The 26,650-nt window shown below is 38.0% G+C and overlaps 1 protein-coding gene across 2 annotated transcripts; it reads left to right on the forward strand.

The window, feature by feature from the left end:
* The first annotated feature begins 2,581 nt into the window (after positions 1–2,581).
* On the forward strand, positions 2,582–26,360 carry erbb3a (erb-b2 receptor tyrosine kinase 3a). 2 transcript variants are annotated; one of them, XM_087801634.1, is made up of 29 exons: positions 2,582–2,863; positions 7,957–8,108; positions 8,717–8,903; positions 9,827–9,952; positions 10,013–10,075; positions 10,138–10,256; positions 11,096–11,237; positions 11,310–11,423; positions 11,814–11,931; positions 12,588–12,661; positions 12,723–12,813; positions 12,917–12,934; positions 14,100–14,317; positions 14,987–15,119; positions 15,227–15,320; positions 17,798–17,952; positions 18,013–18,066; positions 18,904–19,045; positions 19,107–19,226; positions 19,305–19,403; positions 20,494–20,679; positions 20,751–20,906; positions 22,016–22,091; positions 22,157–22,303; positions 22,712–22,809; positions 22,867–23,055; positions 23,122–23,190; positions 24,258–24,513; positions 25,365–26,360. In XM_087801634.1, the coding sequence occupies exons 1-29, from the start codon at positions 2,758–2,760 to the stop codon at positions 26,081–26,083; spliced, it is 4,221 nt and encodes a 1,406-aa protein (XP_087657760.1). In that variant the 5' UTR covers positions 2,582–2,757; the 3' UTR covers positions 26,084–26,360. The 2 variants fall into 2 exon arrangements, with proteins under 2 accessions (XP_087657760.1, XP_087657761.1); XM_087801635.1 differs by lacking the exon at positions 12,917–12,934.
* Positions 26,361–26,650: the final 290 nt, after the last annotated feature.

A 26,650-nucleotide genomic window follows, 5' to 3' on the forward strand; every position in this document is an offset into this window, starting at 1 on the left:
TTACGTCCTCAGTTGCTGAAGTAAAAATACTGTCCCTTGAGATCCCAGCAATGTCTGAGGACGAGAGGATGCAGTCAACTTCAGCAGCTTTTAAAGCTGATGTTTGGACATGGTACGTTTTAGATCAAATGGAAAAAGTTCAAAAGTCATTAAGCGAATTCTGCAGAGTCGAGTAAAATATCGCCATGTATCGTGTCCTTGCCTGTGTATCATGATACATATCGTATCGCCAGATTATTGCCAACACACACCGTCAGTCATGAATTGTAAGAACCAGATCGTTGAAACATCTAAGATAAGTTCGTAAACCAAGGAGCCTCACCACGTGAAGAGAGTCTACTTTGAACAAAGGCAGTAGAGGGCGCTGCAGGGTGTGTCGCAGGCAACTGGGAGGAGGTCTCGGAGCAGACCTAGGCCATGCTTCATTAATCATGTCTCGCTTCAACGTTTCTCCTGAATGTGTCACAACATTAGAGTCAACAAAGAGTGGTTTGAAGAAACCCTCACACTCAATGTGTGTTTCTGTTGAGATCGAGGCGGCGTGTGAGCAACACTTCTACCATCTACTTGTGACCATTTATTTGGACTGAACTTCCTTGTCCTGGTGGAATATTAACTCGGGATTGTGAGCAACACCATCACAATGTGAAGCTGGAGGACAGCGAGGAATGTTGTTGACAATCTTTCCTACAATACAAGACGACGTGTAACTGCACAAAACAATCTCAGAGAGAACGGCACTGATTTTCTGTGAATGTTTGTACCGTAGAGGGAGACCGGTTCTTCTGGCAGAGCTGGTTTTTCTCAAAGCAGACGCGCCGGCTCGCCCTCTTCCCGCCACACCGTGTTTGTGTAAGACTTAAGTGAAAAAGCAACAGCATGACAAGTGTTAAGATCTACTCACCAAACCAGATTTAAGGAAGAATCCTTCAAAACAAATGAGCATCTAGATGAAAAAAATCAAATCGATCACGAGTTTATGATATAAAAAGATGAGAAAAAAATGTCGTTCGTCTCAATGAATCAATCACAGCAGATCATTATTGATGCACCACAGATGAGAGGATTTTGAAATGTGTGTCTGTTGTGTTTTGTCATGGTCCTTGCAAATGTCGCAGTTATTGCATGAAACAAATGAAACGACAGAAGGCCTCTATGCTGCTGTTTGTCTTCTCGTGAATATCTTCCATTGCTCGAAGCTGAGTCAGTGATCGCAGCCATTGAGCAATGCTTGGTCATGTCTCCTCCTTGTCATTGCTCACCAGGCAGTGGCTGAGAGGTTGCGGGTTCAATCCCAGCTCAAAATATGATTCTTAAAGAAACTTAACCTTGATTGTTCTTGCTGGTGTTGTGCGTTGCAGCCTACTTCCACCAGAGTGACTACGTGTTAAGTGCTTCAAGAAGGCGCACTATAAGTATGAACCATTTACTTCCAAGTTAGTCGGTTTATAATCAATTCATAACTATTTTGATGAACAAACACACGTTGAAATAAGATTTGAACCTTCAAGACCGTCTCAAACCATGACTTCTGTGTCAATCTCAAGTCTTCCCAGAAGAACCACGTGTTGACTTTGAACTGAGTCACGAACAATAAGAACCAGGTCACAGTCCAATAGCACCATCACGTCATCATAAAAAAGAAAAAGAAAAAAACAGTTTTGGTGTAATAAGGAGCGGAGAGTCCAAAGTGCGTGACGGTGAGGAGGAGGAGCTGCAGACTCACACCAGCCACACAGGTCTGAGATACAACCTTGTTTTGTTGATTTCAACAGACCCACGATTTATAACCGTGGATCATATTCCTTAAACCTCTGGTTTGGTCCCAGAATTATTACACCGCAATCTTTAAAATTGTGTGCAACATTTCTTATGGGAAGTGTGTGTACATTTCTTTAAGCTATTTAGTTTAAATTGTTTGTGTTGTGTGTATTTATAGGTATTTTTGTTGCGGTTGTATTAATGCATATGAGAGTGTATTGCAGATAAAAGGTTTATTTCCTCCTTTTCCCAAATTTAAGTGTATTTAAATGAATTATTATTTTTTTAAACTTAGTATAAAATATGTTATTATTTGTACAGTACATACAAAATAAATACATATGAATTTAAAAAAGGCAATGAAAAAGAAAACATTCTAGATCGACCTTTTTGTACTTATTCTTTTGTTTGTAGTAAATAATATTAATATTGTTTGTAGACAATAAAACAGGATATAGTATAATATTTATCCATATAGTAACATATAACAATATAAATACATCATATGTACACATATATAGTACATTACTAACATAATAACTAGATTTATCCTGTTATCATGCTCAGTTATTACACTCCTTCTTCTGTTTTTCAAACAGATTTTTACTTTATTTTTTCTGTCTCTAGAAAGTCCCTTCTTCACAAAGATGAGTCGTGTTTGTGTGTGAGTGATATATGTCTATATTCCCTCTTGCTCTGAGTCCGGCTGTCAAAAGTCGCTCGCTTCTCTGATTGGCTGTCGTCTCTCCTCCAATCAGTGCGCTGCACTCGATCATTCACAGCGACGGGACGCGGGCGGTTCACTTCAATGACACTTCCACGACACGACGGAACCCACGCCGCGCGCCGACCCGACGGAATAAAGCCCGGTCTGGACTAACTTTGACACTTTGACGGACTAACAGAAGCGCGGAGCAGCGAGCACGAGCGAGCACGAGGAGCGCGTTTCAGCTAGAAGATGAAAATGGAAAAGTCGGTTTGATCGTCACTGGACTGATGAAGAGAATGACGATGATGAAGATGATGGTGAAGACGGTGCAGCAGTTGCTGTGTGTGTCGCTCCTGTGTGTGTTCCAGCGGTGCAGTGCCCAGACTGTAGGAGGTACGAACCAAACACGCGCACACGCACCACCAGGTTAAAAAACCAGTTGAGTTGCAGTGACTCACCTGAGCGTGGATTTATAGAAATAAGAAAAATCACAATAAAAGCTAATGAAATAAGAGCTTAACCTAAAATAGTTAGCGTGTTTACATTTGGATATTTATAACGATGCTAACTTCAATAAGACACTACTAAATATACATATTTGTTTGGAGGTAAAATAAGAAACGATACCGTTTGTTTTATGATTCAGAAAAATGAGCTAATATTGCTATTTTAAATTAAGATAAAAAATGTTTATATACAAATATAGAATAAGGTGTTAAGTCTTTACTTAATAACTGATTTTTTTACTCTATGGGGGCCAATATGTGAAGTTGAAGTCCAGCAGAAAGTTGAGCCCATGAGCCAAGCAAAGCTGCTGTGATTTGAATCTCTTGATCTGAACCTTGATCTGGTGATCTGTGAAAAACAACATGATGACTCGTCATAAGGAAATACAGGTTTCTCTGTTTGATAACAAATTTCTCACCTTTGACCTTTCATATATTTTTGCTGAATATAATATATATATAATATAATTAATATAATATTCTTTTTTGGCGGATGAAAAAAATGTGTTTGTGATATAAGATTGTAAAGTAAAACATCTAGTGTCGAGAATCCTGACTGGACAAACTGGATTTGGTGGTGCAACAGTTGAGCAACTCAGTGTTGGTTGGAACAAAACAAGACAGAAGAAATATTTGTGGTTGTGTTTACTACACTGTAGTCTGGTCGAGCAGGTTCCTTTTCTTCGTTGTACTTAAGCAAACTGCATATTACTGTCACATCAACTAGGCTGAGTGGTAAATTTATATGTATACAAAAATACATTTATATTTTTTTTTGAAGGAGTTTTCGTTTTGGGTCCAAATCTGGAGACAGTGCTAGCGAAAGAGTTGACCTGATACCTTTAAAGTGCTTATAATGTTGATTATTTTTTTAACAATACTATCTTATATATGTTTTATAAAATGAGCTTTAAAGTTTGAGGTAAATAATTGAGATTCAAAGGATTTTTCATTTTTAACTAATTTAATTATTTAAAAAAATATATATAAATATAAGATTTTAAGATTCACTTTTGGTCAAATAAAGGACTGTTGAACTTTTAACAAAAATTAAATCTAACTTTATTTGAAATCTTATATCTACAAGTCCTTCCATTCAGACTGAAGGTACCAAAAACATGACGCATCATCAGATGTCCAGTTTTCACCAGAACCTGCTTAATGTTAAACTGTACCATCTAATCTCACCTTTTATAACTTTTTATTTGAGTACTCTACTTTTTTTTATGTATATCATTTATTATTTATTATTATTTAGTATTTTATATTATTGAATCGATTTTTAAACGTAAGTAAATGTGGACCATCAGTCTCTGAATCTGAATTTATAATTTTTGAATATTTTTTAATGGAATTTTATTTTTCACATTGAATTATTTACATTTTTTTTTAGATGTATTTTTTACACACTGATATTACACGTAATTGTTTTACATTTCCTTTTTTTTCAGTTTTAGCTTTTGCATTAAATATTTTTTAAACAGATTTATTTATTTTATGTCCATAATCATAGTATTAACCTTTAACACGTTAATATTTTTCTAGAACCAGAAAAAAAACTATATTTCAATTAAATAAATTAATAAATTAAATCATTTATTAATTTATTAATTTATTTAATTGAAATATAGTTCCTTATTAGTCACTTTATATGTTGTCATCCAGCTGAGCTTCTACTGTTGATCCCTCTACATGATAACTGTAGGGTCTGCTGACCTCTGACCTGGACCGTAGAGTCGTTTGAGATTCTTAAATGAAATCAGCAGAAGTTTCAGTTGACGTCTCTCATCACCTCCGCCTCTTTATCCTCTCCTCCTTCCTCAATCTTTTGTCCAAAGTGAAACTTCCTTGGTTACGGCCGAAATGAAAAAAAACAACACATACACCTGACCCGTCACTAGTGTGCGCTGCCTCCGGTGTTGTGTTACGATGCACTGCGGTGTCAGGGACAGGGCTACCATTTTGCATGGAGTTCATGTACAGAGCAAAACACACAGAGAGAGAGAAAGAAAGGAGAGAGAGAGAGGTAGAGAGAGAGATAAGAAGACACTCAGTTAGGCTGCAACACAAAATGCTTCTATTGTTCATCGGCATGTGTGTCGTTGTGTGTTTTTCTGACTCCACCTCCTCCATTCCTGTTGGTTCTTCTGCCAACGTTGAAAGTCTGAATGTTTGACTGAAAAACCACTTGTCCAACTCACACAGCTGCAGTGTTTCTTCAGCATACTCTACTGTACTGTGTGTGTGTGTGTGTGTGTGTGTGTGTGTGTGTGTGTGTGTGTGTGTGTGTGTGTGTGTGTGTGTGTGTGTGTGTGTGTGTGTATTGTGTGCCTGTGTCTGTGTGTACAGGTGTGTGTTTGTTTGTGTCTCTGTGTATTTCTTTGTTTGTGTATGCGTGTAGGTGTGTGTGTGGGTAGGTGTGTTTGCGTGTGTAGGTGTGTGTGTGTGTGTGTGTAGGTTGTTTGAATGCAGGTGATTCATGACCATTTCCTAACAGGTAAGTAAAGTCAACAGTGTGCACTGATAGTAGCTCCACAGAGGAGTGGCTGATAAAAATATTTCCTCAAGACAAACTTCTGACTTGTTCCCAAACTTGTACCACCTTGTTTTCTTTCTCTAGTCGAGAGCGACAAGCAACCTTCACCGGTGTTCAGTGGATATTCATATACAACCCACTATAAGTTAGTCAATAAAAACAGATTTCATTCATTCAAAGTCTTTAATCTTACTGAACAAATCTTCCTCAGTTTTTTTCAACAAAATAAAGAACATTTATTTTGATTGTAAAACTATTTAAATCTGAGTAGAAAAAAAGGGTATAGAATGAAAATTTTTTTTTTAATGTGTGTTATGAAATACCCGCCCACATTGAAATGTTCTAGCTAGCATGAGGATTTGTTAGCATAAAAGTGGCTACTTTTTGTTAGCATCAGAAGTACTCATGGATCGTATGGCCTTCTAAAGTCTGGTGTCAGTGATGGACAGGTGTCAGTCACAGTGCTGTGGTGTTTACCGTGTCTTGACGATTCATTCCGATACTGTATTTATTATAAACCCATCCTCTTTACTGTCTATATATAATATATACTCATATAGTCTGTGTTGAAAACATAAACTTAATTTTTCTTTTCTGTTAGTGATTCTTTAACAATTTGAATTTTGTGAGTTACAAAAGTAATGAAAATAGAAATAAAAAGTAATAAAGTAAAGGTATACAAAATATTGCAAAAACAATGGAATGATTGGTGAAATTCTACTTCACACTTTGGAGTTGCTTCATCTCATCAGTAAAATGTTATTTCCTGACTTATTTTTAAATAACTTATCAAGTCAAATTAATCATTACAAATTTAAAAAGTATTCAGTGTGAAGTAATGTATTATTAAATAAAACTCTTAAACCCTTGTCTTATCACAGGGTCAAGGTGACCTGAAAACAAAAGTGCCTTTGAGGTATTCCATGTGTTGTCTCTCAGTGTATTTGAACAACCTCCCATTTTTTTTTCCGGGCCTTCGCGTCACCTTGACCCAGAGATAACACGATTTATAGTCTCTTTAATTGAGTTGGTGTCACGTATCAGTCATTTTATTCTTGTGAAAAATGTTGTCTAGTGACTTTTACATTATTCAGTGCATGCAAGTACATTTAGTTCATTCCTTTCCATGGAGCTGTTGACCCAGATCACTAGAACCTTTTTTATAATTATTACTTCCTCGTTTTGTGGCTTCAACTGTTCGTCCTTCCTCCGCACCTCATTAGGTTTGAGGTCAGACTCGACTTCTGAGACTCCCGCACAAAAACACACCGACATCAATCGTCTAGATTTGAGCTGATAAGTGAAGCTCAAGAATCCAATCAGTACCGCCTCGACCTGCTTCAACTTTTAGGGTTCGTGACCTCCGACCAGTGGCGTCACCTCACAGTCGTGCGTCCTTTCGGCACATTTGAATAGCAAAGCAGCCTCGTGACGCAGGCGAAGGGCCTGAACTCCCACAGAAGTCCGACAAAGACTCAAATGTTTGTGTCTGCGGCGAACACAATCGGCAGCTTGTTGTGAGCTGCGTGTTGAACACACAACAACACAAGTCGTTGAAGGAGGACAAGAGTCTCCACAGTCTCTTCTTGTCCCCGAGTCAATCCACAGACATTCATCGTTGTGCTGCAGCGACAGCTGCTGTCAATGGATCCAGTTGTTGTCCACACTGATGAACACACACATGTTAAACACAAGAGTAAATGTTCCTACATTTTACACTAAATGCAGCGACATCTAGTGGTTCTCTTGATAAACATGTTCCCTTCATTATTGGCCATCTATTTAACCATTTAATTGAGAATAACAAACAAGAACATAAATGTTAAACCATTTTATATTTATTTTTACTTACAAGTGAAATATAAGTTTATCAATGAACAATCTTGACAAATTTGCCTTTATTTCATTGTATTTGTTTAATGTTTCAAGAGGAATTACTATTATCATTTCTCAATTGATTTAAGGCTTCGCTAAAAGGTTTTCTGGTTCATCGATTTCAATTTTTTTGTTTTTCTTTCTGCTGTGTTAACAATGTTATTAATATGATATCACAGTAGATTTCCACAAATACTATGAAATAAATACATTTAAATTGAGATTTTTATCAAAATCAACAGATAAAAAATTAAAAAAGGCGTGTTTGCTTTAAGAATTTGTATCAAATTCCAATATTAGCATTTTGGGTTTTTTAATTTAATTTATACAGTGTTTTTGTCTTTTTACCTCACTAGAGCTCAGCTGGTGACACTTTGTTTAAATCATTAACACGTACTCTTTAATCTTATTATTCAACTTGATTTAGTCAGCACTATTTCCACTTTTCACATGATATGAGGTGTTTTGATGATTAACGTGTTCTCTTCCTGCAAATATGCTTTTGCTGATTTTGTTAAAACTCTGGTGTCAACGGTCTTTGAAGATAATACATTATTCTCCTCCTACAGTGTGTCTGGGAACCCAGAATGGTCTGAGCTTGACGGGAAGTTTAGAGAACCAGTACCAGCTGATGAAGGACAAGTACAACGGCTGTGAGATCGTGATGGGAAACCTGGAGATCACCATGATGGAGCACACACGGAACTTCTCCTTCCTCCAGGTGAGCTGGGCTCGCATTGAAATACAATTACAAAGTATTAAAACACACATTTACAAAGTATTGAAACACAATTACAAAGTATTGAAACACATTTACAAAGTATTGAAACACATTTACAAAATATTGCAAAACATTTACAAACTACTGAAACAAATTTACAAACAATTTAAACATATTTACAAACTATTTAAGCAAATCTACAAACTATTTAAGCAAATGTTCAAACTATTATAAAAAAAATGACAAACTATTGAAATACATTTTCAAACTATTGAAACACATTTACAAACCTTTTAAGCAAATGTACTAACTATTAAAACACATTTACAAACTATTGAAATATATTTACAAACTGTTAAAACAAAGCTAAAAACTATTTAAATACATTTACAAACTATTAAAACAAATTTACAAACTATTTAAATAAATTTAACAAAGTGTCAAAAAAAAAATAATCACAAAAGTATTGTTTATTGATTCAAACCATAACCCAAATGAGAGATGAATAAAGGCTGAATGTCATCGGTGAACGAAATTACGTAGATATTATAATGTCTCTTCAAATTCATTCTTCTTTATGTTAAATAAGTCGTCACATGATCTTTCAGTCTATTCGAGAGGTCACCGGCTACATTCTGTTAGCTGTGAACGAGTTTGAGCGCCTCCCTCTGGACAACCTGAGGGTCATCCGGGGCACCAGTCTGTACGAGGACCAGTACGCTCTGGCTGTGATGGTCAACTACCAGAAGGATGGACAGCAGGGCCTGAAGGAGCTGGGCCTGACTCACCTGACAGGTACTGGTGCAGTTCTGGAGCCGCTATAGATGGATGGATGGATGGATGGATGGATGGATGCATGGATGGATGGATGGATGGATGGATGGATGGATGGATGGATGGATGGATGGATGCATGGATGCATGGATGCATGGATGGATGGATGGATGGATGGATGGATGGATGGATGGATGGATGGATGGATGCATGGATGGATGTCTTTGTGTGTCTATATGTGGGTTTGTGTGTGCCTTTGTCTGAATATGTGTGTAAGTGTGTATGTATTTGAGTGTGTTTGTGTGAGTCTGTGTGTGTTTGTGTGTGTATGTATGTGTGTGTGTGTGTGGGTCTGAGTGTGTGTGTCTTTGTTTGTGTGTTTGTCTGAGTGTGTGTTTGTGTGTGTATGCATGTATGTGTGTGTGTCTGAGCGTGTGTGTCTTTGTTTGTGTGTTTGTCTGAGTGTGTGTTTGTGTGTGTATGCATGTGCCTTTGTGTCTCTGTGTGTAAGTTTGTTTATGTTTGCGTATATTTGTGTGTATGTATGTTTGTGTGTGTGTGTGCATGTGTGGGTGTATGAGTGTGTGTTTCAAATGATGGTGCAGCTTCAGTTTGAATGAGGAGTCCTTGTAAGAGTGGGAGGCTGCAACAGGTTTGTGTAGTTTTCATGACATCACTCACACCTACACTCTCAGTACGCCCACAAGTACCTGTCACAGGGAGCTGAGGTGTGTGTGTGTGTGTGTGTGTGTGTGTTGCGATGATCCAGGAATGTCTGGTGTTGTCAACCGCTCAACTGCCACTGTAAGACGAGCTCAGCTCTACATCCAGTCGTCGATCAGATGAGTCACAGGCTTGTCGCTGCTTGTTTGTGATCAAGTACCGTTGTTTGTGTGTGTGTGTGTGTGTGTGTGTGTGTGTGTGTGTGTGTGGGGCACCCTCAGAAATCTTGGAGGGAGGTGTCAGGATCATCCAGAACAAGTACCTGAGCTATGTCGGGAGCGTGAACTGGCTGGACATCTTGAAGGACGGGTCAGCAAACATCATGATCGAGGCAAACGGTCCAGACAGTGAGTGAGAAACAAGATGCTTCAGCGTGAAGAGATGTTCACTGTGACGTCCCCCCATAGAGCCGTGTCATGAGTCGTGTGACGGCAAGTGTTGGGGTCCGGGAAACAACACGTGCCAGAGACGTGAGCGATTCTTTTTTTTTTTCTCTCTGACTTTTGGGTTGTTGCTGACTCGCTTGTTTCAGTGACCAAGACGGTGTGCGCCCCTCAGTGCAACAGTCGCTGTTTCGGTCGAAGCCCGGGCCAGTGCTGCCACATCGAGTGTGCCGGAGGCTGCACCGGGCCCCTCGACACTGACTGCTTCGTGAGTCCATCACTGGGTCCACAGTGGCCGTGCATGTTACACTTTCTCAACAAAGAATAATAATAATGACTCAATTCTAATCACTCAGGTCATTCTTTTAAGTCCAGTTTTAGTTTCAGGCCCAATTCATTCTTTCATTTCTTATCTCGAAACATTCATATTTTACCAACTCTCTCTAGTGTTTATCTTAACCTCCGTAGACTTGAGGAGAAAACCAGAGTATCGGAAATAAACCCACTCAAACTAGGGGTGTTTATATGCAAGAATTTGAATGATACAGTTGCAATGATACGATATATTGTCCGAGTACTTGACTCTGGTGTTGCAGAATTTACAGACCACATGACTCTTGACGAAGTCGTAACTGCTTTCATTTGTTTTGAAACCAAAATATGCCCAAACATTGGCTTTAAGAGTTTCTGTAGTCGACTGCATCCTCTCGTCCACAGTCATTTCCTGGATCTCATGGGATTTCATTTTCCCTTAAGCCCATGGAATGTTCCATGTCGTAATGACTGCTGCCATCCAATGGCCTAAAGTTTAATTGCAACACAAAAAATGAACAAACGCCATGAAAAATATCATCTTAATTGTAAAAGAAAAAAAAAGTATTATTCACCATTAACCGTAATAGAACTACAATAAAAAATGTTTTATATTTGAAAGTCAAAAATGTGTAAATCAATACAGTATCTTCAAAATAAATATTCGAAATATATACGTTTATCAATATTTTTGTACAATAGTTTGATGTTGAACTGGCCCATCATGATTTGAAAAAAAACCTATTTATTTTTCAATAAATCCACATGATCTATTTCCTCCATTGTTTCTTCCAGGCCTGCAGGAACTTCAACAACTCCGGCTCGTGTGTGCCACAGTGTCCACAACCTCTGATCTACAACAAAAACACCTTCAAAATGGAGCCCAACCCCAACGCCAAGTACCAGTTCGGATCCATGTGTGTCTTCAAATGTCCCAGTGAGTTCACGTGAAGACTTTATTCCGTCTCCGGACACATGTTCCGTCAGTGAACGTTTGTTGCTTCCACAGCCAACTTCGTGGTGGACAGTAGCTCGTGCGTGAGCACATGTCCTGCCGACAAAATGGAGGTGGAGAAGAATGGATCCAAAGAGTGCGAGCCGTGCGGAGGGCTGTGCCCGAAAGGTACAATTTTTTTTTACCATTCGATGAATGTAATTATTCATTTTTTATCATTGAGTCCGTCTTTAAGGTAGAAGAATGAACAAAACGTTTAAAACACTAAAGGAGACGTTTTAATCAGCCGTTCGTTTCATGAAATGTTTCAAACTGACGTGTCAATCGAAATCTCCAGGGGTCAAAAAAAACACAAAAGAAACACAAGATTGTTGTTTTAGTAGTTTTTATTTTAAGAGCTCTATTATTCACAACATATTCATATTTATCTTTAATTGTTTCAGGACATGTTCCTTGTTAACATTTGTTCTCTCATAATCATTTCTCAAAATATTTATTAAAACTAAAAAAAACGGAATAAAATGTACACAACGGCGAGGTCACTGTACTCTGTTGCAGCGTGTGTTGGCACCGGGACCACGGATCGACAGACGGTAGACGCTTCCAACATCGACAGTTTCATCAACTGCACGAACATCCAGGGAAGTCTTCACTTCCTCGTGACGGGAATAAAAGGGTATTTCATACAAACTCTGCTGCGATGATGAATGTTGTTGGTATAAGTTCCTCAGATCATTTCCGATCAGAACACATGTGACACAAATATTAATAATTTGACGATTTATTGACACCTTATTAGCCATGGATTCTGAAGCTCTGCTCAAAGACTTAAAGTACTTTACTTTTCGGGATCCTTTTTCATCATAGGGGGGTCAAACTTAATCACACAAGAGCTTTTAATCTTATAAAAGTATAGCTTGTAAATGTATAGATTGTGAACTGAACTAAATCAATATATTTAAGGAAGTATGAGTTTGAATGTGATGTTGACGTACTGTACGTAATTAAAGGATGAACATATGACTGAAAGGTACTACTGGGTGTCGTCTGCATAAAATGTCACTAAGGGGGATTTATATTGAGCAAGATAGGACCAAGGACAGAATCTTGTGGAACACCGGTAGAGATAGGCGATGGATGGGAAGTCGTTCTTATGTAATTAATGTAATTGAGTCTTAATTATGTGTTTGTCCTCTTCAGTTTTACTCTTATTGTTAGTGATTAATAACATTAATCTCCACCTAAAATGGCTTGCTGGTCCAGATTTGGCCCCAGGGGGCTTTCATTTAACCCTTCATAGCAACTCACTCATTTCTTCTCTTCCCATTGCAGAGATAGCTACAAAAACATTCCGCCCCTCGATCCAGAGAAGCTGAAAATCTTCAGCACTGTTCGACAGATCACAGGTGCGTTTGTTTGGACCGAATCCCGAAAACGATCTTCCCGTGTTGATCATCTGTCCCTCAGACATCCTGAGCGTCCAGTCCTGGCCCGGGAGCATGCACGACCTGTCCGTCTTCTCCAACCTTCAAACCATTCAAGGCAGAAATCTCTACAGGTCGGTTTCAAGAGTGTGTTTGCATGTCGAGCTTCCCGCTGTTGTCGACAACACTACACGTGTCTAACTGTGTTTTCAATGTTTCCCCCTTGACCTCGTGTAGAGGCGTGAGCTCTAAAAGGTACAGTATCTGCCATCTGGTTCTCAGATGGTTCTTCACAGGTGTGGTGATTGAGGTGGTGCGAGGGGGAATCAAACCGAGGTGGCTGTCAATCATCTTGCTTGACGATACTGCTCTTTAAGAGCTGATAAAAGTGTTGAATAAAGTTGTTTCATAAAAATCATGTGGAAGAAAGGGAAAAAAAAAGGTTTGGTTTGAAATGTTTTTTTTAGCAAATGAGTTAAAATCCTGCTAAAAGTGATTGACATTCTCAAACATTGTAACACACACTTTTGCAAACTGATGCTAAACTTTATGCAACTTTCACACAACCTTTTTTTCTTCTTTTTTTGCTGGGAATTGGGTTGCTGCATGAAAGCACATGTTGATCTTGTATTTCTGGGGCTGTAACCCTTGGGTTGGCTCTGGGTCAAGGTGACCCAAAGACCCCCGAAAACAAATGGGTTTGTGGTATCTTTGGGTCAAGGTGACCGACCTCCTCTACTGGCATATTTATTTCTGGAAGCAAGGGAGGTCGCTCACCTCATAAGTTTTGGGGAATTTGGGTGACCTTGACCCAGAGATAATACAAGGGTTAAAAATGTTAAAATCTTTCTGAACTCTTTGTTTCCTTTGTTCCTTCAAATGATCAATCACTGACCTTTTACAAGTATTGTGATTCATATGCAATTTTCTTTTACGGTTGACAATAGATTAATGTCTTAAAAAGTTACAATTAAATGAAATTCATTTTGAATGAAAAATGTAAAAAAAGAAAAACAGCCAATTACTTTCAATGTTAAACTAAGAGGGATAAAAAATACTCAAGAAATAATGTAATATTGTCACTTTGAGCTGGAAATGCACAATTTTCTCAGATATGCTAAAAAAAATGTAACAGGCATATACATGTCAACAAAACTTGAAAGGTGTACAATCATAAATATTCTTAATTTTATTAATAAATAACTCTTAAAACTTGCTTTAAATTGTTCTTCAACCCTTTCAGTCGAGTGACCCGAAGGCCTGAAAACAAATGTGTTTGCATTATCTCTGAGTTAATTTGAATCAACTTTAAATAAGTGATACAGAGTAGATTTTATTTTTTTTCTTAAACTATAGCTCATGAAATTATAAAACTAATCTCTATAATAAACAACTCTCACATTCCTCTGGTCAACATTAGGGGCTACTCTCTGCTGGTCATTAAGATCCCGTCCATGACTTCTCTGGGCCTTCGGTCCCTGAAGACGATAAGCGACGGCACCGTCTACATCACCGGCAACAAAAACCTCTGCTACCAGAACACCGTCAACTGGACCCGCATCGTGAGCATCAGCTCGCGCTCGCAGCGGCGCCAGAAGCTCATCGACGACAAGGACAATCGTCCCAGTGTCAACTGCGGTGAGTCCGATCTCAGGTGCTAAAGACGTCAAGGGCCACCAGTAGGTCATCCCTTCAGCCTATAATCCATTGATTGACATACAGGAGAGCCTTTTTCTGAGTAACTCAGTCACATTATACTTGTAAAATGTAACATTTTTGCAGTGACCTTTGACTTTAATATTTTATTCTGTAAAATAAGTACACTTACAACTTTATTGACACTACACGGTCATTGAAAACAATGTTTGTGAGAAAAGAGTTAGAAAAATTAACCAATGGGCTGTTTTCTTTGACATATAAGGCACCCAACGAGTGAAAGGAATAAAATATTTAATTGGATTAGCCAGCTGTCAATCAAAACAGCTGATTTGGTGTTTAAAAGATGACTGGATTAAACTAATGGAATGTTGTGATTTATCGACTCAAATTAGCCAAAAGTATGGAAATAGATCAGTGTCATCAGAATTTAACATTTCAAATTGAGACTTTTACTTGTTTTTATATAAAATATAAAATAAATTCAACCTTTTATACTTTGTAGCCTTTTGAATTCAATATAAAATGTTGGTAAAAGTTGGATAATGAAAACGGTTGATTGTGTTGTGCAGGTTCATCAACATACATTACACATAGAGTTCTAAACATCTTCATAGAGTAACTGTTGTCGCTCCTCTGTGGTCCTGCCAGTGAAAGAAGGGCGAGTATGTGACCCTCTGTGCTCCTCCGACGGTTGCTGGGCCCCCGGACCGGACCAGTGCGTGTCCTGCAGGACCTACAGTCGCTCAGGGACCTGCGTGCCCGACTGCATGATCCTCAACGGGTCAGTTTGATAATGAAACCTGTTTGGTCTTATCAGCATGTTTGTGGAGCCGACAATGTTATCAGCAGAGACTGGAGCACAGGTGTTCTTTATCTCCGTCAATGCAGGGAGAGGAGAGAGTTCGCTGCACCCTCCGGAGAGTGCATGGCCTGCCACCCGGAGTGCAAAGTCCAGAAGGGGGAGAAGACATGCACGGGCCCGGTAGGTGGTTCTCCTACGATGGTCACAAATCACAGAAAAAAGGATTTCCCGTCCAATCGTCTTAGACTCCAGCTGACATGTCAAATTCTCGACGTAGTTGGATTTAAAGAAGTTAAGAGCAACAAGAACCAAAAGTCTTATGACTCAGATGAAGGCACAAAAGAGAGTTTGGGTCGAAGTAGCCTTGAAAACGATTTCAGTGGTGTTGTCTCTTCCTTCATTTTACTCCCTTCACATGTGGCCTGTGGGCCATTTGCAGCCGGTGAGTGACAAATGACATATCATTTATTGTCTACGCAGAGAAAGAGACATTTTTGTTCAACGTCAGATGGCTAGGTAACAAAAAAAACATCACATCAAATGTTATCATTTATATAAATTTGAACCATTGTGTTATCTCAGGGTCACGGTGACCCTGTGGCCCAAAAAACAAATGTGTTTGTGATACGCCTTTGTTGTAAGTAAGTAAGTAATATTTATATAGCGCTTTTCGTTGTCTCTGGGTCAAGGTGAACAAGATATCTCAAAGGTTAATTTTCTTGAATAAAACGACACAAATAAATCCCAAATGTACGGGAAAACCAAACAAAAATAAGAATACAAAACAAAGTAACATTTTTCAAAGACATTCGGTAAAACTGCTGCAGTCGGAGGCCCCGTCTCCACAAGATTGGAGTTAGGTTTGATCGTTTATTTTGTGTTCATGCGAGCGTAGAAATCTCATTCGGGAGATGGAAAGGTTCCTTTTATGATTCAGCCATCAAGGTGGTTGACAAGAGGATCTTACATTGACGACGATAAACAAGGAGCAAATAAGAGTTGCACAGGAGGACCTAAAGAAAGAAGGAATGCAAAAGGAAGATGAGTTCCAGCAAATATTCAACCATTTATTGAGCTTCTTATCATGGCCGGGTCATGGTCATGCGTCCAAACCCAGCCACAGATCACACCCACTAGTTACCAGTTAACCTGTGATAATATTTTCTTTCAGAGAAAACCAACAGAGAGAAAGTGAGACGCCAAACACGAGGATTCTTTCCCACAACTTTTTATTCATATTGAATCATCTGAAGCCGAGTCTTTTAAAGTTCTAACAAAAATGAAACTTTTCAGTCACCTCTGGAACCTACAGTGTTGTTAAAACGACGTGAGATTATTGAAGGCAGAACATTCAAAATGATTGGACGTTTACATGTCAATCAAACTCAACTAGCTCCGCCTTTTACCTCTTAATGTAAGAGCCATGAGGCAAGGTTGGTGTCCATGTTGTACATTCTGAACAAAGAGGGGTTGAGAAAGGGAGGAGAGAAGGGGAGAAGGGAGAAGGGGAGAGAAACAAAAGCCCCAGAAGTGCTGGTCGCCATAGTAGAGAGCGATAAAGTCGTTTAAAGTTGCTTCACTGTTCACTTCTCTTGACGTGAAGTAAATACTGTCAATGTTTCTATGGTCAGAGGAAAAGGATTTGACTTGATTTGACTAAAAACTATTGTTGTTGTTTTTTTACCCAATACAAAACTACTACTTTTGAAACAGTTCTGGTGCTAAATTAATGAAAAACTACTTTCTCCTGTTTTTACTAAATAACTCAGTACTCTGCTGAGAAATGTTATTTTATTTTGTTTGTTTACATGTTTCTATCTTTTTCAAATTTTTAACTATACTCCAACAATTTCAACTATAATCAAACAATTTTCAACTATAATCGAACAATTTTCAACTATAATCAAACAATTTTCAACTATAATCAAACAATTTTCAACTGTAATCAAACAATTTTCAACTATACTCCAACAATTTTCAACTATAATCGAACAATTTTCAACTATAATCAAACAATTTTCAACTGTAATTACACAATTATAATCTATAATCAAACAATTTTCAACTGTAATTACACAATTATAATCTATAATCAAACAATTTTCAACTGTAATTACACAATTATAAACTATAATCAAACAATTTTCAACTGTAATTACACAATTATAAACTATAATCAAACAATTTTCAACTGTAATTACACAATTATCAACTGTAATCAAACAATTTTCAACTATAATCCAACAATTTTCAGCTAAAATCAAACCATTTTTAACTGTAATTACACAATTTTCTAATGTAATCAAACAATTTACAACCATTATCAAACAATTTTCAACTATAATCAAACAATTTTCAACTATACTCCAACAATTTTCAACTATAATCAAACAATTTTCAACTATAATCGAACAATTTTCAACTGTAATTACACAATTATAAATTATAATCAAACAATTTTCAACTGTTATTAAACTGTAATCTAACTTTTATTTTCTCCAACATCTGTATTCAACGTGTGTCTTCATCTCTCTACTGAAATATTTTAGCGGACCACAAAATATATACAGTAATTGAAAAAGGATCGGTTCTCATACCTTTCCTTTTTTATTAGTTTATATTTCAAATTATTTTCTTCTTCTTAATGGTGCCTGTAGGGGGCAGACGAGTGCGTGGCATGTGCAAACCTGCAGGACGGACCCCACTGCGTGCGCGCGTGTCCAGAGGGTGTGATGGGAGGAGAGGGCGTCATCTTCAAGTACGCCAACAGAAAGCGACGCTGTGAATCGTGTCACCTGAACTGCACTCAAGGGTACGGAGATGAAGAGCCAAGTTCTCGTCCAGATGTTTGACTTTTCTTCTGCTGGTTCAGATGCTTCGGCCCCGGAATCCGAGAGTGTGCGGGAGCTCCTGGATACATGTCAGGGTCAGTTATTCATGTGTGTCAGAGTCATTGGAATGTGTTTGTCTTGTACATGTTAAACTATATAAGTATGTATCAATGCCATCCGAATATTAAATAGTAGAATTTAATATTTAAAATGTTGAAACTTTTTGTTTTTCTCATTTAAATGTTGTTTTCTTTAAGCATTTATACTCCTCCTCCCAATATTTTCATTAAATACTGTGTAATTAAAATGGTTGAATTACTTTTTGATTTTTGAATTTAAATATTTGTTTATTGGAATGCGGAATTTCTTTTTAGGGAATCATTTAATTCAAAAATATTTATATTAAAAGGTTGAATTTGTTTTGATTTAAAAATATATATACATTTATTTTTGCATATTAAAAGGTTGTATTTGTTTTTGTTTTTTTATAATTGAATTCAAAAATGTAATAACTCTAAAAATGAATGATTTTTTTTTTTTTTACACAATTATATTCTTCTTTCAAATATCCAAAAATAATTAATAATAATAATAATAATAATAAAAGTTGGTATAAAAGTGCCACCAGACAACACCAAAAGAGTATCGACTACTATTATATCATAAATAATAATAATATAACACTTTGAATTAAAAAAAAGATTTTAGGGAATGTATTTTTGAATTAATGGAATTCAAAATGTCAATTTCTAATTGAAAATATATTATATATAATATTACATAATATAATAATTTTGAAAATAAAGGAATTATTGAATTCAATAACAACAAAAAAAATGAAATCATTTAATTAAAAATAACATCTGAACTATTCAACTCAACCACTCAATATTGTGATGACACCGACCTACTTCCATATCCATCCTCACTAGACAAGCAACCACGGCCATCGTTCTGGGAGTCCTGGCGCTCATATCTGCTGGCTTCTCTATTTTCGTGCTCTCTGTTCTCTACCGCCGTGGTCTGGCCATTCGGCGAAAGCGAGCGATGAGGAGATACATGGCGAGTGGAGAGGTGAGTTGGATGCTCAGAGTTTCTTAAGTAAGTCAATGACCGACTGATCTTGTGTTCATAGAGCTTTGAGCCCCTGGATCCAGGAGAGAAAGGCCCTAAAGTCCAACCACGCTTCTTAAAACCCACAGAGCTGCGTAAAATTAAACTTCTGGGCAGTGGCGTGTTCGGCTCTGTCCACAAGGTAACGCTGCAGCAGAGTAGCTCAAACTGTTGGACAGGAACTGGAAATGGTGACGACATGTGTTGCATTTCTTCACAGGGGGTTTGGATTCCTGAAGGAGACACAGTGAAGCTTCCTGTTGCCATAAAGACGATTCACGATCGCACAGGAAGACACACTTTCTTCGACCTGACAGATGTGAGGACACATTTCTCTTTTCTCGATTTGAACATTTTTAGAATAAAACGATTCCTCTATAATCAACAAAATTAATCTTAGAAATTATACTTTGAAAAAATAGCCAATAAAAAAGTTTCAAAAAGCCAAGAGAGTTTTAAAACCAAACCTTATTGGATATAAATCGACTCAACTTTTTGTCTGTAAGAAACATAGATCGTAGGGCTGCACAATGTATCGAAAAAATATTTATATCGCGATATGCATATTGAAAACATTCGCAATAATTTATAATTTTTTATCGTATAAATCGAGCATTTCTTAAATGTGCACTTCAACCAATCAGTGTCACGTTCTGTAAAGATATCAATTTGTACTTCTATGTCTCGTTGTTGTTTACGTCTCGGTCTGTCTTTGAGGTGCGCAGCCGGTTATTTATAAAGTGTTATGTGTGTGTGTACGAGGAGGTGGGATTTATTATTGATTTGGTGATATCGCGACGCGCCACCAGCTCCTCTCTGATGTCTCTCAGTTTCGCGGGAAACCCATGCAAGTCCTGCGAAACTGAGCGTTATCAGTGATATTTTTCTCAATCATGTCAGCACCGAAAAATTCCAACATTAAAATATATATATATTTTTTTACCTCTTCAAAACTCTTCAAAACAGCGTGGAAATAAGCGAAAGGGAAATATCAAATCGTTTATAGATAGCTAATAGATAGTGACTTAAATCGTGGTCAGATGGTTAAATAATTAACTGTAATTTAGTTTGAGTTCAAATTAAAACATGATACAAAAGAAGTCGTATCCAAATGTTCATTAGTAAAATAATTACCCAGAACTGTGTGGCAGCAACAACTTAGGGAAAGAAGGAGAAAATTATATCTTGATCTTTAAAATATATACTTTATTGAATATTGTTTTGATTGTTTAAGCGCTTTGTGACCCTGGTCTGGAAAAGCGCTATACAAATAAAAATGACTTACTTACTCACTTACAAGAGTCAATAATAATCAAATTTGTTGCCTGAATAATGTATATTTTCATCAATCACGCATGTTTATTATTAGAGATGTTTGACACTTGACTTCATCTGTGTGTGTGCCGCAGCAAATGATGGCCATCGGCAGCCTGGACCACGTCAATGTCGTTCGGGTCCTGGGCATCTGTCCCGGGGCGAGCCTGCAGCTGGTGTCCCAGCTCAGCAGTCAGGGCTCTCTGCTGGAGCACGTGAGGAACCACAAGAACAAACTGCAGCCACAGAGGTTACTCAACTGGTGTGTCCAGATCGCCAAGGTACACGTTTGTCCACTTTCTTACCGACTGGCGCTGTCGTCACGAGTCCTGATCGACTCTCTGATGATCAGGGGATGTACTACCTGGAGGAGAACAGGATGGTCCACAGGAACTTGGCCGCCAGGAATGTGCTGTTGAAGAATAACTACATGGCTCAGATCTCAGACTACGGCGTTGCAGACCTGCTTTATCCTGACGACAAGAAATATGTCTACAACGAGGTGAAGGTCAGTGACAGTGACACTCAATCCAGTCATAGGAGTCCATATATATATATATATACTGTATATATTTCTAATGTCTCAAGCTTTACTGGCCGGTGGGGGCGCTAGTGGGTCAATTCTTGGACACCGTAAATAACATTAACATGTGAAATATATATTGTATTGTTTTATTTCTCAGGATTTTTGTGTGATTTCACTGTGAATGTGTTCTATTTTGTCCAATTTAATTGTGTCAATTGATTTTATAAATCTGTTCCACCTTAACAAGACGGGGCCAAAGTGTGTTGCGTGGGTCACTTGAGGCCCTTTAACTGTATTTATGTGGCCGTCATTAGGTCAAAGATCATGTCATAACTAACTTTTTTTATTTTTAATGTTCATTACCAGTCTCTAAATTTGACCGCACCTTAAAAAGATTTAAGTGAATAAGAAAAAGATATTTTGAGAAAATGTGCTTGATCAGATTAAAGAAACTTTAAACACAAAAAGTAACTTAAAAATTCTAAATAGTAATTGTAGCATATTTAGCTTTATTTAATTTCTCGATTTTATACTTTTCGCTCCTTTATTGTTTCTTGATGGCCCTTCACAACAGCCACTGTGTATAATGTGGCCCTTGAGTACATTGAATTGCATCACTTACATAATAATAACAAAAACAATAGATTGAGGGCCACAGAATGTTAAGTTTAGGACCATTAGCCATTTAACTTTAATTAAACATATTAAATAGAAAAAGAAAAACCTTTTTTTTTCCTGTTTTCAACATACATTGAGAGTCTTAACCTTGATCCTAGTTGTGCTACAATAAAATCTGGGTAATCGATGTTGAAGGTGGTTATAAAGTAAGTAAATTAGTACGTAATATTATTTGTAAAGCAGTTCAAGTATTTCTAAATGTTGCTACAATGCAGTGGAAACTAATCGACTCATTCAAATAATAGTTGTAGGGTAAAAAAATGAATGTCTTCAGATTTATAGAAATACCCATTGATTATATTAAAAATATTGTACTTTATTGTTTTAAAACACAAAATAAATGGTTTATTTTATTGGTGTCAGTATTGAATGTTTTCAAAATAAAAGCACCAATCAGTGTTTTATTTGCTCAGACGCCGATCAAATGGATGGCCTTGGAGAGCATCTTGTTCCGTAGATACACACACCAGAGTGACGTCTGGAGCTACGGTGAGATCACAGAATGTTTGTCGGCTTCTTTTTTTTTCATCATTTAACATGACCTCTTCCTTCAGGGGTGACCATTTGGGAGATGATGTCATATGGGGCAGAGCCATATTCAAACATGCGCCCGCAGGAAGTCCCGGATCTGTTGGAGAAAGGCGAGCGTCTGTCGCAGCCACAGATCTGCACCATCGACGTCTACATGGTCATGGTTAAATGTGAGTCTGACCAGCGCTCGTGTTGATGTAGAGCAGTGTTTTTCAACCACTGTGCCGTGAGAGATCGTCAGGTGTGCCGTGAGAAAACATCAAATTTCACGTTATTGGTTTAAAAACATAAATTACATAGATATAAAAGATGATTAAGTACATATTTTCTAGGCGTTTATTTGATTCATATTCAAGACACTTTGATGAAAATGACTTAAATGTTAATACAGGCTACACACAGTATCATTTTTTAGTGGTGTGCCTTGTAATTCTTTTCAATGAAAAAGGTGTACCTTGGCTCAATAAATGTTGAAAATCACTGATGTAGAGAACTTAGTTTAAAACGTTACCTTAACACTGACAAATGTACCACAATACTTTTCACATTTCATTCATTCATTCATATGTTTCATTTAGGTTGGATGATTGATGAAAACGTGCGTCCGACATTCAAGGAACTTGCGAGTGAATTCACCAGGATGGCCAGAGACCCGAACCGTTTCCTGGTGATAAAAGTAAGAGTCGTCCGCCTCCAGAGGATTCCGGTGATTCATTGATCTGAACCTCACCAGGAGGAATGCGTCCATCACGACGCCGCCTCGGACGAGCTGGCCCAGAGGACCACCGACCTGGACGATCTGGACATGGAGATGGAGGAGCAGGGGGAGGAGATGATGGTGGATGGTGGCGTGAACCCGGTCGCCCATTACATGACCCCCTCCCGAAGCCTGGCTGGTCTTTCCAAGATGGACACCCCCAGAGTAAGACCCTTTTCCCGGTACGGCTGTGGAGCGATGGTTGACTGACTGTCTCCCCCTCTCTCTCAGCTGGTCCTGACCTCTCCTGGTGGGGCCGGATACATACCCATGACACCCGGAGTCGACACCCCTTCACAGGTACAGCATCATCAAAGCCCTGCTCAGTGCGTCTTGGGAGTCAAAACTGAAATATAAAATAGTTTAATTGACAGGAATTTAGTACGGGGCCACATTATACATCGACTGTTTCTAGGGGCGGTCGAGCCACAATGAAGAGAAAAAGAGCCTTAATATGAATGCAATATTTTTTTTTAACCCTTGTGTTAACTCAGGGTCAAGGCCCGAAAACAAACGTGTTTCTAGTATCCCTTGTGTTGCATCCATGGCCCCTTACGAAATTGAAAAGTCTTCGGGTCACCTTGACCCTGAGGAAAACATATGAGGGTGCAACGAAAAATGTTCTTCATTATAATATTATTAGTTTTTTTTATTGTGAATGATTTTATTTATAAATAAATCAGAGTACAATTTTAAACAAAATGACACATTTTTGAATTATATTTTTCACATATTTTGCAAGGACATTGACATAAGCATGCAGCAAAATTTATAAAATAAGAAAAAATAAAATAAAACTCTGAATTTTAATAAAAAGACATTACAAATTTAAAAGAAAATCCATTTGTATAATTTGTATTTGTAACACCCAAAATGTAATTCAATTAGAGTTCCACTTTAGTTGAAACTCCTCTGCCCTTCCCTTTATAACATGATTTTTTAATCCTGTGCAATTTTTTATTCTTCTTTCCATAGATTTGTTAAAGGTACATCCATTCTTTCCCAGAATAACAATCATCCTCTTGTCATGAAGCCCATTCATGTTGATTCATGATCATGTTCATTTATTTTCAATCTTCCAATATAGTTTATTTTGTCTGACAAACAATAAAACCATTTGGGAATAACAAATAGAATGAAAAATAGAAGGTAAACTCCTTAAACAAAGAACTGGATTGCAGCAAATTAATGAAACTTTAAAACATAAAACATCCTTAGATCAGTTTGAATGGCCTGTTTAAAATGAATGGACAATGATATGTCAATCAAACTTTAGTCCCACCCTCTCATCTGGCATCTTTCTTACACAACTTTGAAAAACACCCCTTTTTTCATTTTCTGATGGCCTGCTCATGATGTCTCCTCAGGCCATGTGGCAGTCTCGGTCTCGACTGGACTCCGCCCGGACGGTGTCAGAGAGCTCCGAGGGATTCGGCACCGGCACAGAGATGGAGGCGAGCGAGGACTTCCCTCTGGCAGGGACCCCGAAACGCCGATGCCATCGTCAGGACAGCGCCTACATTTCTCAGAGAGACAGCTTGTCCGGTGGTCCGCCTGAGACTCCAGACCTGGAGGAAGAGGATCAGTACGGATATGTGCTTCCTGGAGACAGTCCAGAGAGAGGTGAGGCCGTCATGTGACCCGTCCATGGAGCGAAGTGAAGACACATTGATAGTCAAGAATCTTATGGATCGAAGTATATCAGTGAATATATATCAGAATAATGACCTGTTGAAGTTTACTTTTCAAATGATTTTAATTTAAATGTTGTTGACTTGTCTTTGAATAATTGATTTAAATCATTTCTGTATTACAAAGGTTAAATTTGTTTTAATTATTGAATTCACAAATTCTATTTATTTTTCAAAATGGATTTTCTTTATTTAATAAACATGTTGGCACTATTATACCAACATTTCTATACTGAATTTAAATAGGTGCAAATTAAGAACATATTGAATTTAGAAAATGTATTTTTAATTATTAGAATTACAGTATCAAATTATATGTGTAAAGAAATGCAATGATTTTGAAAATATTCATTTTCTTAATTGAAATTAAAACAAAAAAAACCTTTCAAAATAGAAAATATTGATTTATAAATCATTAAAAATATAATTCAATGCTTTATAAACGATCATTATTTCCCATAGATTTTGATATTGTCATTTCATTATTTCAATATTTTTTAACTTCATATAATTAAAAATTCAACACACAAAAGTTTGTATAACAGTTCCAACATTATTACTTATATTATGTTGTCAAGACTAAGAATTTAGCTTCAGTTTAGAAAAAAAAAAAGATTTTTTCAATTAATATATATTAAAAAAAAAAAAGAAAATTTAAATATAGAAATTATTCAATTAAATTGTTCAAAATATGAATTCAAAGCTAATAATATATTTTGATGGTACAGTTTTCACCGTATTTTAAGAGACGGCTGTTTCATTCATTTCTTCTCCTCATTTCAGAAACGCTGCTCTGCCCTCACGGAAGTCCTCGCAAGATGGAGAAGTCCCGCTCAGCAGGTCTGCTGGACAGCACGGACACTGAGGACTACCAGTACATGAACAGGCAGTTGTCAGTGGCGTCTGCGTCTTCCAAGAACAACTGTCACCTCACGGAGAACGGCTCCTGGCTCGGGGACTCCGGCAAACGCTCGTCCTCCATGTCGTCTCAGGCCACCACGTCCTCGCTGGACATCCCGCCGGCGTCCAGGTGCAACCACAGCTCCGACTCGGAGCAGCCTGTGGAGTACGAGTACATGGACATCCGGCGCGCTGAGGCGGACGACAGCCCGCCGGCGCACGATCCACCTCTGCCTCCCAAGCCTGAGGAGCCGGGGTCAGAGGACGAGTACGTGGAGGACAGCAACTATCATTATACCAACAGACAACCCAAGCTGGCTCAAGCGCTCAGGGTGAGGAAGGAGCTAACGGAGGCAGGAGGTGAAGAAGGCGGGGCTTACGAGTACGAGGACATGGACAGTTTTGCCGCCGTGCGTCCCGGAGACGCAGGCGTTTACCAGAACCTTCAGGACGCCGGGACCGGGGGGAGCACGGCCGCCCGCCGAGCCGGGTTCGACGCCTACGTGAAGGTGCAGGCAGGAATCGGGATCAGGGAGTCCTTCGACAACCCAGACTACTGGCACAGCAGGATATTAAAGAAGTCCAACGCCGTGCCCACATAAAAGGACGACCCCGCCTTGTTGAAAACAAATATGAAGGACCTGGAGCAGGATGTGCTGAAACAGCAGTTTTAAATGTAGCCAGATGAAAGTCATCGTCAATCAATATATGTCTCAGTCTTGAGTTCAAGACTCTCACAGGCATTCCTCTAATTTATCCACATGCTAACTGAAACTCTACAAGCTATTGTTGTTTACATTCTCATGAGAACAAAATCTTTGCCTTATGTCTAGTGTTGTTTAACATTTTTTTATTGAAATAAAAATATTTTCAAGTATTTACTGTTGTGTTTGAACTTTTTCTTCAATGGTATAACATATACCATATATGAATATCATCCACTCTAGAGCTAAATACAAGCAGGAGACTTTTAAAAGAATAAATGCTTTTCTTAATAGTGTCCAGAGAGAGTTTCTGTCCAGAGAGTGATGAAACTGTACACATCAGTCATATTATTCTTGTTAAATATAACATTTTTTGACCTTTGACTTTGATATATTATTCTGTTAATATAAGTACATTTAAAACTTTATAGACACTACAGGGTCACAGACCTTGTAAAGGTCAAA

This window comes from Callionymus lyra, chromosome 10, assembly GCF_982586985.1.
Source record: "Callionymus lyra chromosome 10, fCalLyr1.hap1.1, whole genome shotgun sequence".
Lineage (NCBI taxonomy): Eukaryota > Metazoa > Chordata > Actinopteri > Syngnathiformes > Callionymidae > Callionymus > Callionymus lyra.

Excerpts from the sequence above, each read along its gene's own strand:
- erbb3a (XM_087801634.1), top strand. The coding sequence starts at position 2,758 with ATGAAGAGAATGACGATGATGAAGATGATGGTGAAGACGGTGCAGCAG. Across the intron at positions 23,191-24,257 it reads GAGTCGACACCCCTTCACAG|GCCATGTGGCAGTCTCGGTC; the intron begins GTACAGCATCAT and ends ATGTCTCCTCAG. Across the intron at positions 24,514-25,364 it reads TGGAGACAGTCCAGAGAGAG|AAACGCTGCTCTGCCCTCAC; the intron begins GTGAGGCCGTCA and ends TCCTCATTTCAG.